Genomic DNA, 15994 nt, shown 5'->3' on the forward strand with positions numbered 1-15994 from the left:
ATAATTACGTCCAGCCGCCAACTTGTGATGCTAAGTTCAGTACTACCGCGCCCCGCGACTTTTTTCAACATATGCGGCCCGGGCTCTACTACGGTCGCTACTGCTCCCACAGAAACATCTGTGATGTTACTTACAAGGCACATCGCCGTAAGGCGCGAGAAAGCTATGATCCGCCACAACTGACTTAGCACGAGCGCCGCAGGTGCGAGACAGTCTGTCTGACACAGCAGTTGCCAAATCGGGCGTCAGTGACCGATGCTTCACCTATTTTACAGCGTCGGCAGCCAGCGTCCGAGCGTAAACAAACTCGACCCCACTACGCAATGCCGGCACGCCTAGGGACAAACATCTACAATTCGCGCTAGGAAACCTCCGTAGTGCCTAGGCACGGCCGCTCAGTGCGTTTTCATTGAGCGGCCGTGGCCTGGGCAAGAAAAGGAGCGAAGGCCCCCAAATTACCCAAATTTTCTCTCTCGCGCCCCCTCTTACTCGCGCCTGCGCACAAGCGGCTGGCTTTCCTCTAATGAACGTCTTGTAACGCTGAGCACAGTCGGCGGAAACGTGTAAGGAGGGGCACAGTGTTTGGGTGGATTGGTGTGAGCACTTCCGTTACTTTAGTTGCTTCCTGTTGCTACCGTACTGTTATACTTAAGAGTTTCCTTTATGCTGTTATAGTGAGCAAGAGTACTGTCATAGTATGCTGTTACTCCATACCATAGCCTCCTAGAGTTATCTAGGAGGTTATGTCCATGCCATGCATGAGTCCATGCGTCGTTGTAAGTGTTCTGTGGTTGTACGTACACGAGGGCGTGATAAAAGATAAGGGCGAACTGACGTAGGGAGTTGAGGAAATGTCGATTGTGGGGTGAGCAGCAGTCGACGATCACTCAGGGACGGGCTGGACGGGCGGTGGGCTAAGGAGGGAGGCACGTTTAGCACAGCATTGGTTTGCTGCGCCACTTTTGGTTTTGCTGTGTTGGCTAGGTATGTAAGAAACCTGACTCGGAAGTTGTACCATCCTACCAAACTCAGTTCTGCTGGTTTCTACACATGCCCAGTCTGGAATGAGAAACCTGCTCTGCCGCCTGATGATGGTGAAGCCAACTCATGTTAGAACTCTCTGTGAAGTTCCATCCAAGCCAAAATCGACCGTCTCGACTAAACGGTGCTATGAGGTGAGATCTGCAGCTGATTGTCACCCGGTATTACCTATGTGCGCCGGCGTGCAACGTCTGCGTCAGTCTACAGCTCGCGTAATACACATTCTGCTGGCACTTGCGCCGCTCCGTTTGACTCGCGGAAGTGCTTTTTGAAACGCTTCATCATCGAATCGAATCACATTTTATTTCGCTAGAGTGGTGATTCCTGACGTCGCTGTGCGGAAGCTTGCCTATCGTCGTTTTGCACTTTTCACGACCTTACTGGGGGCCAGCTGCTCGGGCTTCATGGAAAGGATTCGCGCCATGTTAACATAGTGTATTTTCCATCGCCGCTGTATGAGTGGTCAGCAATGTGACTGAATCCGTTTTCTAATTTGATCTGCAGCAACTGCGCCGCATGCACGATGCCAGCAGATGTACCACCATTTTGTAATATGTATGGTAATACACCGTTTCACAGCTTATCTTTTTCCATGCTTTACCTCAGAACCCCAGTTTACTAATGTTGACATTTACTATTTTTAGTAATCTTCGCGGGCTTCTTAGGTAATCGCCTCTGTTCTAAAGTACATACACTAAAAAGAGAACAGATTAGAGCCTAACGCATTTATAACGAAGTGCTTGGGGCCTCCGATATCATTCGTTATACAAGTAAGTTTGATGTACAGAGCCCGCACCGTACCACTCACAATAGAACAGGGACACAATTACTACTTCGTTATACAGGTAATTTCATTGTAGAGGCAGGCGTTCGACTCTACATTCTAAAATTTATTGATGTATGTACAACTATGGAATTGTGAAGTACGATCGATGTATCCATATATTCTACTGTCCTTACGTGCTGAAGTGTGTGTGTGTGTGTGTGAACGTGCGCACCACTTTTATTGCCTTTTTTGCTTCTGGAGCAATAGTTGCCCAAAACAGATTTTATTACTTCCACAGGAATGGAAGCTTCATCAAAAGTACCTTGATTGAAATGATTACACTCGTCCAGACCAGTGAACCCATGTATATCCCAATCAGAGCTGTGCATATGAGTAGCAGGACAGATATAGTAGGGATGGGAACATCTCACTGATCTCAAGACAGCTTCTTACTGAGTTGCCACATAAACATTATTTCATTTTTCACATTGAAGGAAGCTAGTGCAATGTCTACCTTTTGCTAGTAAACCTGGGGACATATCTTGTTTCATTCCATTTTCTATTCTTTCCTCATGCATTGCACCAAAGACAATAACAGACATGCCATCCTTCACAGTGTCTATGGTCTGAGCATGAGCTTGTGGCTTCGATTCCCAACAGCTGCAGCTGCATTCCATTAGAAGTGGAATGCAAAAAATGCTCATGTACAGAGTGGGTGTATGTTGAATCCTGTGGTTCAAATTGGTGTGGAGTTCTCCACTATGGCATCCTTCGTAAGCCACTGTGGAGTTTTGGGACATTAAACTCCACAACTTAATTAAATTTTTTTTAGCTTAGAATAAGCTTCTTGCTAAGCACTTCAAAATAATGTTTCCATGTGCCGAGAATTACTTGAGTCCTGTTGTTTTTTTGTGTATAAACACATTATTTTGTCGCCTTGTGTGTCGAAGTCTTTATGGTATATAGCAATGACCTAGGTCCGGTCGTTCTGGCAATCATTGTATTGATTTTCCAAACAATTATGTTTTTATTGCATGCAATCATCAGGGAATAAATACAAATCCGCTTGTTTGTTGTCCAAAAGTTGAGCACAGTTGTGCTATGTTGGTGTCTGTTTTCTTCTTTATTGTGCTGAACTTCGATTGTTTTTGTTAGTGATCACTAAGTACTACTGTATACCTCTTCCATGCCTGTTCTGCTGTTTTAATTGGTAGTCTCAAGAGGCGAGTTTAACAGGACACTAAAGAGGAATATTAAGTTCATCTGTATTTGTAAGTTACACTACTCCTGTAAAAAAAATTGCCTTTCTTGGCAGGAAAATAGGCTTCATAAGACAGAACAGATGCATAAACAAAAGACGTATGGTGCCGCCACTCTAAATTTCCCACACCAGCAAGCTCCAATGTCGCGGGTTTTTATAGTGTTGACTCCAGTATACTTAATTTTTGTGTTCATAAATACAAGCTGCATTGCAGACTAAAGCAGCCAAGAATTCAACCTAGTAAGCTTTGAGGACTTCTGTGTGAAAAACAACCAAAATACGAAAACATGGATGGAAATCCTTGTCGTCACTACTTTTGTTTAGGCACAACATTAAACAATAAGAGGAAACCTTAGCCTTCATTTTCCCTGCTAGTAATCATCCCTGTTTTGTTAAATGGGTGAAAATAGATTTTAAAATAATTACTCTGAAATAAAAAACTCTACCCTTCTAAACTCGTTTAGTGTTGGTGTTTACTGTCCCTTTAATCAACACTATGCTTGTCTCTGACCTTGTGGAAGTTCTTTTTGTGGCTTTCAATGTGACCTTTCTGTTTTTATGGTGTCCATTGTCTCCTCTTCACCATGTGGTCATTGTTGGTTGTGCATTATGTTATAAACATTGCAGCATTGTTTAACTTGTGCCTGTGCTGCTCGAGTAAAAATGTGTGTTTGGCTTTCAATGATCCACAAGTCAGTAATTTGCTGAATACAATGAAGACAAGGCCAGCTGTACAGCAGTCAGCCTGTAAAGGCTTGGTGCATCATTTAGAAGTGGCTGAATATGGACGTTATTATTAGAAAATGAACAGGACATGACATATATTAGCCCTTTTGTGTCCTGGGGAGGTATTCTGTAGATTCCACCTAGTGGACTGTCCATTTCGGCCGCTGCTGATTGGCTGGGGCGGCTCGTCTCCTCCTCGCTTGTACAGCTGCATCCAATCAGCAGCGGCTGAAATGGACTTGGTGGACTCTTACAGAATACCGCCCCCCCCCTCTGCTTGTTATGGCTTATTTTTGGCAATGCTCAGCCTGCAGTCATTTCTTTTTTATATTGCTGGACTTCAAAATCTTGTGTTTTTAATGAGCTGTGGCTTCCTAGCCTCTCACATAGCCATATCTTAAATCGTGACCTTTGCTGCATCTTTGAATACTGTCTGTAATTATACATATATATGAATGAATGTTTGATGTTTAATGGCGCAAGGGCCAGGTATGGCCAAAGAGCGCCAATTATATATATATATTTGACAGCCTATTCTAAGAGTTCTCATTCTTAGAATTGGGTGACAAGCGTCTGTACAGCAAACCACCTTTTCTGGGTAGCCATGGTTATATTACTTAGTTTCCGGAGTCTCCCACTACGGCGTGCCTCGTAATCAGAAAGTAGTTGTGGCACATAAAACCTCATAATTTAATTTTTAATCTGCCTTTCCTGCGCCCTTTGTTTTGTTTTCCTCCTTGAGGCAGGTGGGCATTGAATCCTGTCTGAAGGCAGTTGCCAGCTCTGTCTGACTTGCTTAAAAAATGTTTTTCACATTGAATAAAATTTTGAAAACTTGTCCCTAAGTGTAAATGTCATCTTTTATCAAAGCTCACACTTACTTTCTCTGGTTCGCACCAGTGCACTTTGTCATAATTGCACTAGAGGCATCTTCAAGCTCAATGACACATATATGCTATGGGGATTGCCATCCTCATATGCAAAGAGGGGTGGCAGTAGAACATGTCATACTGCTACTGCATCTACATGATGCATCATTCTGAAGCTTGTCTACAGCAAGAACGTGAAGAAGGAGAGACCCAATTTTTATTGTGCACAACCATATGAAGGCAAGGAAAGCATAGGGGAAATCATTTGCTTTTTTTTAATCGAAATGTAGAAATTATAAGGTAAAGGGAAATAACAGTGGACAAAACATCTTGCTGTTGGTGGGAGCCAAACTTGCTTCCTACTCATGCGGAGGATGTGGGTTTGGGGTATGGGTTTAAAACAACAAATGACTTCCACTGTGCTTTTGTTGTCTTCAGTATCTGTTAGGATCATCTGGTCTACAAGAGGGTTTTGCCAAGGTTTGCTTGCATCATTTGATGACTACAGCCATATGCAAGGTTGTGTCCCGTGCCTCCTGTTGATCATACTTTGTGAATGTGTAGCACGTCCATGTGCAAATAAATGCAGTTAGGTTGCTTCAGGTCAACCTTACTGTGCTATGATTAGTTTATGAGTGCCTAGTGACTGTGTGCTAAGCAAGTGAAAATGAAGAATGCTATGGTGTCAGGCTGCAGTTATTGGAGTAGTTTTTATTGAGCTCAAGGGCTGATTGCACTCACCAAAAGTGTTTCAGTGTGAAGTGCATGTGTTCTCTATTATGCTGTCAGCTCCAGGAAAAATATGTTCTGAGGTGCTATAATTCAATTTTATGCTATCATCTACATCATGAGTGCAGCAGAAGTTCAATGGAAATCAAAAGAAACTTGCATGCATAATGAATGGTTGGGTGTAATTTGTTATTTATAACTTTCTTTAAACTTAAATTCTCTCAATAATATTATGGCATTAAAGAGAGGAGTGGCAACTTCAATTTACGTTCGAAATGGCACTCTTGAGGAAGTATGATCAGCGTTGCTGGTGATGGAGATGGAGAGCTGATTCAATTCACGTGACATCTTCCTCTTGAACGAATGAAAATACATGTTGGTCTGGCAGAATGGCACTTTTAAACAATAGTTGACATAAGGTGAAAGGTAACAGGGAGAAAAGAACAAGACGTGCTACAGCTGAGGGTTGGCAAACAAGATGTTATGAAAAATACACAAGCAAAATAGTTTTCATCTGTAGGAGAGTTCAGGTAGGTAAAGAGATTTTATGGCAGTGATACTGGCAATACTAGAATAGTTGGCAGCAATAAACTAAACTGAATGGCTTTGGATTGCTTCAAGTGCAGATCCAAGTATGATAGAGTGAGGGACCCAAATTAAAGAAGCATACTTGAGATTTTATGTAACTGTTTCTTCAAAGAAGCAGTTTTAAGGAAACAGAAGCTAAAGAAAAACTTCGGTGCAAAAAACTGAGAGTGTAGTTAGCATTGTTAATCATGTATGTAGTTAATATGCACATTCCATGACAGATTGTTGTGATATGGTCATGAAGGTATTTGTAGGAATTGGCAGAAGAAAACTGAACATTGTTAAGGGAATAAAGAGGGGTAGTACTGAAGGAAATCCTCATTACTAGTAGTACTAGTAGTTATTGTAGTAATAGCAAAACATGGAAGGAAATGAAGGGCATCGTAACTGTCTCACTTCCCTGTGGACAGCTGTACTGTCCTGTGGGCATGGGAAGAATATGGGTTAAGAGAAAAGATAAGGGAGAGGAAAGTTGCAATAAAATGGCCATAAACTAAGGGAACATAAGTAAAAAGGGGGCATAACTATATGTGTAACCATAAATATAAATCTCATTTTGCATTTGCTAACATTAATTGCATGGAACAGTGACTACACAAGGAAGTAATGCTGTCTAGACCAAATGAATCGGAGTACAATCATGTGGGTTAGTTATTTCATGAGGTTAGTTAGAGGACTTGCATACAATATGTTTGTAATGTCCTGTGATTTTCCTTGTTGAGGGAAAGTCAAGGGGAGGGAGGGAGGGGCGTACGAAAGAGCCCAAGCAGAGCTTGGGTTTTTGGGTACACTGAGTCGCTTTGTATGGCTATTTCTAAAGCTCCCATGTGAATTGCAAGCAGAATAGCTAAGATGCCGGAACTGTAACTAATTATGCTGAATATTGGCCACTTTGTTTGCACATGTCACAATGCTGCGCTATAAATAATTGCAAACATGGTTCAGGTGTGGCACCAACTAGCACCACCTGGGAAACCCTGCAATACATGAGAAAAACATCATGATCTGTAAAGAGAGAGAAGAATTGAACACCTTCAGTGTATTCAAATGTACCTTTCAGGATGCAGTGTATGCCCTGAATAACCTCCAGAGCAATGAAGCTACTCTGAAAAAATCGATGCAACACCCACCCAATGCATTCCTCAAGTCAAGGCGAATGCCTGAGCACCTGCAGGCTGTTGGGCTAAAGGTAAGTTGTGATATGAGCTGACCACTTTTTGTGTGTAGGATAAGTCATACACAGTTGTGTGCATTGACACAGGTATCAGATCTTGATGACCTCAAGATAATCCATGTGGCTGGAACAAAAGGGAAAGGGTCAACATGTGCTTTCGCTGAATGTATTCTCAGACAACATGGCTTTAAAACGGGTCTCTACACGTGAGTAGAAATGTCTACCTATGGTTTGAATCAAAAGAAAGTTTACACCTTTTGGGACATGTCTTGCCTCCAAACAATAATCATCTCACTGTCTTGCATTTCCTTTCTTGAAAACTCTGCGCTCACTACTTTCCTGTCAATAATACTATGCCACAATGATCATGCACATGCCGTTCGTGACCTGTAAGTACTGGGTGCACAGTGTATGCAAGATGGATGACTTTTGTTTTGGGAAAAGATAAGGTTGAAAGGGTGCAGACTTTTCTAAAGAGTATTCTTCTTGTTTTACCAATATCCCTTTAATTAAATAAGTTAATTACTACTGTAAAAATGCTATGGAATCAGTGATGACTCAATTTAACCTCAACACATGGCATTTATTTTACAACAACAATTTTAGTACATAGGGGTATGTATATACCATAGCATGAGCTAGATCTGTTCACAGCCCAGTAGCTAAACCAAACAGAGCCTGTGCTTGGTGCTTGTACTGATGTTCTAGCCAATGATGAACTAAATACAGCGGGCTAATTTTAGGCCCATAACCCTGGCCTGTCGATCTTAAGAAACTCTTGCTGTTGTGTCAAGGGAGTTGGAGGGTTGCAAATTGATTACCAAAGTAGCTGCAGCTAATACTGTTTTCAAGGACTGGTCATCTTGGCTGGCTCTCTGTAATGCGAGTGATTCTGCTCGTAGGCATTCTTAATATCATTCTTTTCCCAGGCTGGGATTGTGCTCTAGAGACTCTGAGCCTGTGTACACTACTGGCGTGAGCTGTGCCTAGTCCTGCTGTATCCAGTGCCAGTGTAATGTAGCGATTCCTTCCACTTGATTCTATGCTGCTCATATCCACTGTTCATGGCCGGCTGATCCTGTTTATAATGCAGGTAGAGTGCCATTCTGACCACTGATGAAATGTAAAAAGGAATGGCATTGGCATAGAATCATTACATTACCCTGACCCAGAATAGTGGTTTATGTTCTGCATTCTGCCCCTTACACTTGAAACAATACTGTGCCCACTTCCAATTTGTATAGCATCCTGTGAATAAGCATCACTTCTGATGAGCTTGCTGTTCAGAAGTTTATGGTACATGTACAGCCCAGCACAGTGGGGCACTTAGAAGTATGTCTGTGTCGTCTACTGTGGGCAACTTGCTTTGAACATTCATTGATACAAAGGCTGACTGCCATTGCTCATGCTTCTCACTCCACAACTCGCTTTAGACATGTTCATTTTATTAATGACTGTGCCTTGTTACCAGGCAAGCCTTTGCAGTCTTTACTGCACAGATTGGCGATTTAGCAATCAAGCACTGCCCTTTTAGAAGCGAATTGTCTCAAACCAGTGTCTTGCTGTAGGCAGTGCAAACACACTGTGCAGTGTACCATTCCCGTGCTGTACGCAGATGTACTGAGGGCTGTACATGCCTGGGGCATTGCATTAAGAAAGAGTGAGGGATCATGTGATGGAAGTAGCAAAATGCAGGACTGCATGTTGTACATGCAATGTGAGGCGCTGTCAGTGTTGGTGAGGCGCTGATTTGCATTTCAACAGGCATAGCTAAAGAAACATGACCCTTGTTTTCGATTCACTCGTGCTGCATCAAAGTAATCGAGAAAAAGGAATGTGTAATTCTAGCAACACAGATGAAAGGACAATATGAAAAGAAAAAGTTTGCTACCACGGAAAACCCTCTCCCAACTAAAACCTTTCACCTACAAACCCACATCTGCATTTGCTTTAAAAAATGTAAGGAGAAGTGCCATCTTGCAGTGATAACGTGGTTTTGTTTCTGATTGTAGTGAACTGTAAACAGGCTCACAGAGGAATAGATGGGCCTCCTCATTCTGAGAGACTAACTAGTATGATAGTTTATTTTGTGAGAAAACCCCATTTCCAGATTTCCAAAAAAGAGAAAATAAACATGAACAAGCATGATTTACCTATGCTACACTGACCAACACCTTTTCACTTGTTTTGTTGCTCTGAGAAATTTCTCTTTGAGCAGTCTGCAAATTACCATTTTTGTTTGGCATGAAGCTTTGCAGGGCAGCTGAGTTGCAGAATTTTGCAAATTGCCTGTTATCTGCTCCTGACCACTTGTGCTTTTTATAAAATTAATACTGATGTACTCACACTACACAGTTATGAGCCCCTACTTATATGTACGACTAGCAAGATTTCATTTCTCTGCCGAAGGTGTCAAAACAAGTTGCATAAATGTTCTTTTTTTCTGACAAATGCTTTGTGGGTTACTGCATGTTGGTTGTCACTGAGAAATGATTGTAAACTGAAGTAACTGAAGATGTAAATAATTTAATGATAATTGGTAGCATATATCTTCATATATGACATTATATTGTGTGAAAAACAGTGATGTAATTAATGCATGCTGAGGGATATAGTACTACTGCCAGTAATACTGTTATTATTAAATAAAATTTTCTGCAAAGCCAGGCATTCAGAAAATGGAATGCATTTACTAGAAATATTTTTTTTGCATCATAGTGTTTTGTGCAATGTTATCTCAAGTCTTGGTTAGATAATGGGGTTTTTCTCTTCTATAAAGTCATTGCTCACTGTTTTGATTATTAAGAGCTTTGTATAATTAGCTGTGGCATTGTATTAATTTGCTATGGCTGATCATAGTTTCTTGTCTGGAAATTAATTATTGTCCAAGTGAAGTATGTGCCCAATAGCATGAAACATACTAGTAACTACAAAATTCTCTTGCCAATAGGAAGCCTGTGTATTTTATATATTTCACTTGAATGTACCGTCACTTAAGAGAATAGATTACTCAAGTATACTGAATTTCATTTAAGTAACGTTTTACTGTGGGGGGGGGGGGGGGTTTTGCTGTTCTGCTGTGACAGTTCTCCGCACCTTGTGGCAGTTCGAGAAAGGATCAGAATAAATGGGAAACCACTGTCTGAAGATGCTTTTGCGAAGTACTTTTGGGATGTTTACCACAACTTAAAAGCCAAGGTTCGCCAGTTTCTTACATTGAAATGCTAAAGCAGTGTGTGCTGTTAGCCGTCTTCTGCTAACCTGGCTGAACATTCTTTTACGTCGTCAGGAGGGAGCAAACATTCCAGCCTACTTTCAATTCTTGACTGTAATGGCATTCAAGGTATTCATCATGGAAAAAGTAAGTGCACGTTAGTGCTGCTCAGCCTGCTGACATGTTGATACTTAATTATGCACATATTTGAATGTTCCTTTCAGGTTGATGTGTTGGTGCTTGAAGTAGGTGTTGGTGGCGAATATGATTCCACTAATGTAATAAGGTGAGAAATTGTACAGGCAGTTATGCAAATGCTGCGTCTGTTGCTGTTCTTGCTGCTGCTGGTTTTGAATTCAGATTCATACAATTAAACCCTCCTTTAATTTTACCATTTGATAGGAAAATATCAAGAGCACAGTCACTCCAAACCTTACATCAGTACACTTGAAGAAAAAAATAAGATTTTTAGGTTTTTAAACATTAGCAGTGCTTCCGAGGCCACTGGTATTTGCTGTAGTAGTTTTTCTTTTCAATTTGGCTGTTAACCATGTTCCAGTTTTTTTTTACCACGGAAAGCTTAAGAATTCAATCGGAAGTGGAGCTTTTGTTTGCAATAAAGTTTTTACTACGTGCTTAGGTGGTGTAGTGAGGCACCGCTGTAGCTTCTTATTTTTTGTTCACTATACTTAAAGAACTACTTGCAATTTACGCATAACATTCTGTCAGTTATTGTGCAAGCATGAATCACCAGGTTAAAGGGATACTAAAGGTAATTTTATACTTCATTTATTTGCTTCTGAATATGTGCATCCAGATTCCCTACACCATGGTTCGTGGGTTCTGTGCATGTTTCTTAAAAGATATGGTTGAAAAAAAGAAAAGAAAGAAAGCCTGTCAGTACCTCACGTGCTCCCATGATATACTAGTCAACTGTGAGCAAGGAACTGGTGGTATTTATTACTGTAGGTGGTACCAGACTGATTGCAGCTTGGCTTGGCCTCATTATATTGTATTATCTAGATCGTGTTGCACAAAAGATTAGTGCACATGAAGATGCCTGTACATAGTGACTCTGCACATTGTTTTTGAGTGAATTTTTTTCTGATTGCACACAGAAGGCTGAGATCGAGTGTATTTTCTACTTGCTAAGAGGGATGCCAGCTGTCTATCCATTCTAGCATGTATGAATGCAAGCTCTTTTGCTCATTCTTCCATAATGGGGCTTATCATGTATAGTAGATTCAAATTCATTTCCTAGCATGGATTCGAGACACCACCTAATGCTCAAATTGTATGTATGCATCTCAAGAGCCTGCACTGAAACGAGCTCTGGCAGAGTTTTGCACGATGCCTTTAATCAGTGCTCCTAAGGAGACCGGTGCCGCTGTTTGTTTATTCTCGCTTTTTGTTTTTTTAAGCCTTACAGATACAAATATACAAGTGTGCTTTCTATGAAAATGGAATGAAACTAGGTAGTAGGTTGCACTGATGTGGACAACTCAAACATGAGGGAAGTGACCAACTACACGACTGTAATTGACTCATGACTTGCAGCACTTCATGCAAGCACTGGCACAGTCACCAGCTCTCTCTTCTCTTTCGGCATTTTCTAAATGAATTAAATCTCAAGACTCTGACACATTGGTGTATCAGTGACCTATGCAATATAACCTGCGACTTATATCCAAAATTAAAATTCATTTTATCAAATTTTTGAGCGTTATTTCAGTGGGGACTAAGGTGACTAAGGTGCAATAATGTTCATTTATGCCTGTGGTACACTTCTTGCCAATTTGTTTCATATTCCATTGTTGTTTTGAACAGCACGCAAGTCGGAGAGATCTCTGAAAACGGTGATGAGTGCGACATAATCATTTTGATGTAAATTGAAAAAACTTGCATAGCATGTTTGCCCTTTTGACTTCATTTTTCAATAGTAGGTATATGCCTTTCCTTGAGCGTGATCACAAACCTTGCATGTCAAGTGGCTTGTGAAAATGATGGTACTGACACTGTGCTGATGCGTATTGTGTTAGCATAAGACGCAATTAAATCAAAACATTGCATGGTGACAGAATAATAATCAGATGCCTTGAGCAATTTCCGCATGAGTTATTTTCCCGCCTGTACAGTGAATGTCACACTTTGTAGCAGGAACTAATTTTCATATGTTTTGTGCTGTACACACTGCTAACTGCTGAAGTGTTTGAGAGAACAGAGAATCTTTAAAGCATACAAGAGGTATTGTGCAAATTTGTCATTAGTCACAAAGTTAAATGTAGCTGGAGTAAATGCACAATATCCTACCATGTCAGAACACATGAGTTGGAGTTATTGAGAGTACATGGAAGCAGAGGCTATAACTAGTTTTTATAGCAGTTTGTTAGAAATGCTAGATAGTTCTTTGATGGGATAAATTCATATTGTTGAGCACATTGTTGGTGGCAGGCGAGGCAGCATACAGCTCCATGGCATGTGACACTTTGGAGGCATTTTATTGGACTGCGTATTTCCTCTAGGGGTACGAGCAGCCTCTGCCTGCACAAGTGCAAATCATGCGGTCTCCTGTTTCTTTTATCTATGAAATGAACTGTACAAAACTGACTCTTCGCTGGTCAGTGTTTTGTCTGTGCTGATGCTTGTAAGTTGTCAGAATGCTTTGGAAGCAAACTGGTCACTGTGATATGCACACACCGACTTAAGTGATCAAAGACATTTTACAACTGGCTGCATCCGTGTTGGCTGCAGCTAGTGATTCCTGCGCTGTTCTTGTAATGTTAGTGGCCATGGAGGCATAGTTGAAGCGCTGGCTCTGTAGCACTGCAGGTTAGATAAGTGTGTGTGTATCAAACTTGGGAGATATACAAATAAACTAGAACAAAATTCTTGAAAGTAGCATGCGAGCATGAGCATTATCCCATCATCAGCAATAGCAGCTTTTGCTTCCTGCTGAGCCTCCTTTATATTTCACAATACTTGTGCGCATTTTCGACAAGCCACCAATTGTAGCACCAGCGTTTCGATAATATTTTGCAGAATGAGTGACTGCCAATTTATGCTTATGTTTGCAGCATTACACAGTAAAATTGATAAATGTTATGTCTTTGCATTCCTTTTTCTGTTACAGGCATCCTACTGTGGTTGGCATCACATCCTTGGGGTTGGATCATACACGTGTGCTAGGCTCAAGCCTGCAGGAAATTGCTTGGCAAAAAAGTGGCATTTTCAAGAAAGGCTGCCCAGCCTTTTCACTTCCCCAACCAGAGGGCGCATTTGAGGTGCTCCAGGAGAGGGCGCAGGAGAGGGGGGTGCGTGGCACTATTTTGCCTTCACATTGACCCTGTGGTTGCTACCGTAGTCCTGTAGTAGCTGCTTACTACACCTTATAGTGGTGACAGAGGGCATGCTGTGATGATCAGATGTGTTCAGCCATATTTAATTGCTGGCTGCGACAGTATTAGCTAACTTTACTTTGGCCGTTTGACTGTTCTCTGGTTAACTGACAGTGAAACTATTTGTTCTCCTACAATTTATAAATTATTTGTGGAGTATTTTAATCTTTAAGAGTAGGCAGCTGTTGAAACTATGCATCTTTGCAGAAGAGCAAGCTGGTGAGGGTGCCCTTCAAGTACAGCAGGCAACAGAAATAAACACACGAGATTTTATGAAAGCCGAAAGCATGAACTCTCTTGAAATGCAGTTCATTTGTGACTGTGAATAAATTTGCCATCAGTTACATTAACAGTAAAAAGTTGCTTATTAGAAAGTTCAACTCGTAGTGCTGTTTAACACCATTGACGGTATCTGGTGTGATTCACCAATTGCTTGGGGTTCCTGTTCTGTCTCATTGTCATAAAAGTTAGCTCATATAGAATATTTTAAGCTACTCTACAAATGAAAGAGCATAAAAGCGGTTTAAATAAAAAGATGCCTATTTTGTGAGCTTGTGTTGCAATATCATCATAGAAGAGCTACATTGAAAGTTCAATGCAAGCAGTTCTGATTTAAGCATATTAGCTCTTTCCGTACTGTGCCCATTGGGCATAGTTAGCCTGCTAAGGTTTGAAACGCCGCTTTAGAGACCTTCCGCGCCGCTCAGACACATTGGCAATTGGATGGGAAGGCGAACTCCATTTTTTGTTTTCTAAGCAGTTCTATTTTTTCACACCAGGCAGTAATCTTTGAACGCTCTCCGAAGTTTTGCGATTGTCAAAGTAGAAAGCAAAAATGACCGCCCGCTATCGATGATTTGAAATGCAGTTTTCGAGACCTTATGCACTTCTCATGGATACACTGTGCCATTGGACCTGAAGGAGGAAAACTATATTTTTATTTTCTAAGCAGTTCGATTTTTTCACGCCAGGCGGTAATTTTTGAACGCGCTCTGAAGTTTTTGCAGTCGTCAAAGCAGAAAGCAAAAATGACTGCCTCCGGGAGCAGCACGCGCGCTTCGAAAGATTGCAACTGTCGTGATTCTGCTGCGTCTGCAGCTGATTTTATCGATGGATTGAGCCGCAGTGAGTCTCAGGATGCTGCCTTTTCATCGGACTTTGACTCTGAGAGCAACGATGACGCAAACCAGCCCGGAACACCGGCAGCCGCAGCCCATCATACCCAACTGTAGTGCTTGCAGTTAAAATTTTGTAATAGAATACTTGTTCAATGAAAAATTTCGATTTTTTTTAATATAGTGCCTATTAGACGGCAATACATTTTGTATATCTCATAATTTTGTTAATTATTTTTCTTAGTAGATACAAGCATGGTCTTCACAAGCTTTGTTTAGTTTTATCCCACAATCGTGATTCTGGCAATTTGTCTTCTTTATTACATATGTCTCGTTAATAAAACTTTTATGCATGAAAAGTGCCTTCATTCTGCTTTTTGTTCATGTATTACATAAAATATTGAGTGCAGTAGTTCCTTCAGAAAAAAGAAAAATTGGTGTAACCTACAAAAAACATGTATTTTCCACAGGGTAGGGAAAGAGTTAACTTGGATAAAATGATATGTACTATTCTTTCTAGAATTAATGGGAAGTGTCCTTAGCTGAGCACGTCTTGCTGAATCATAACTGCAACCTTCAAAAACATGCTAGTGCATCCCTGATAAAAAGTAGGAAGGATAGTGTGACAAGCTTGTGAAAGCTTGATGTGCCTGACTCTTCTTTCATCTGAGTGATATCCCTGTTTATCAGCCAGTGCTCAACAGCCATATCTTTATGGGCCTTTTATCTGTTCTAGTTTCTTGCATGTTCGTGTGTAGGAGTTGATGCTACATTTCTGCTTCTGTGTCCTCCTTTTCAAAGAAGTGAGCCTGTATGCTTTTTTTTGTTGTTCTGTTGCAAGCAGCACTTTTCACTTACCTGTGTGAAGTTGGCTTCTTAAATAAGTAGCTAGAGGAGTAGTGTACGTACTTGGTGCTAATGTCGTTTTTCAGTCCTTAGCAGCTCTTCAAATTATATTGGCTTATAATGCAGCTTTGTTGCCCTTTAGTGTCACGTTTGTCTTGTTTGTGCATAACCCTTGTAGTTCCAATGCCAGAAATTGAAATGCCTCTTGCGCATTATCACTTCGAAGTGTGACTTCCAGTAAGTGCACAGGTAGTTCATAAGCATGGTGTA

At 41.0% G+C, this 15994-nt stretch overlaps 1 protein-coding gene across 1 annotated transcript in view; it reads left to right on the forward strand.

The window, feature by feature from the left end:
- The first annotated feature begins 612 nt into the window (after nt 1-612).
- LOC126547250 (folylpolyglutamate synthase, mitochondrial-like) overlaps nt 613-15994 on the forward strand; it is a 35790-nt gene continuing 20408 nt past the window's right edge. The window contains exons 1-8 of the mRNA XM_050195204.3: nt 613-984; nt 1059-1175; nt 7041-7169; nt 7242-7360; nt 10241-10352; nt 10444-10515; nt 10593-10654; nt 13499-13679. Coding sequence (XP_050051161.1) covers nt 1065-1175; nt 7041-7169; nt 7242-7360; nt 10241-10352; nt 10444-10515; nt 10593-10654; nt 13499-13679 — 786 coding nt within the window. The 5' untranslated portion in view covers nt 613-984; nt 1059-1064. The remainder of the gene's footprint in view (nt 985-1058; nt 1176-7040; nt 7170-7241; nt 7361-10240; nt 10353-10443; nt 10516-10592; nt 10655-13498; nt 13680-15994) is intronic.

The sequence above is a fragment of the Dermacentor andersoni genome, chromosome 1 (genome assembly GCF_023375885.2).
Source record: "Dermacentor andersoni chromosome 1, qqDerAnde1_hic_scaffold, whole genome shotgun sequence".
In the NCBI taxonomy this organism is placed as follows: domain Eukaryota; kingdom Metazoa; phylum Arthropoda; class Arachnida; order Ixodida; family Ixodidae; genus Dermacentor; species Dermacentor andersoni.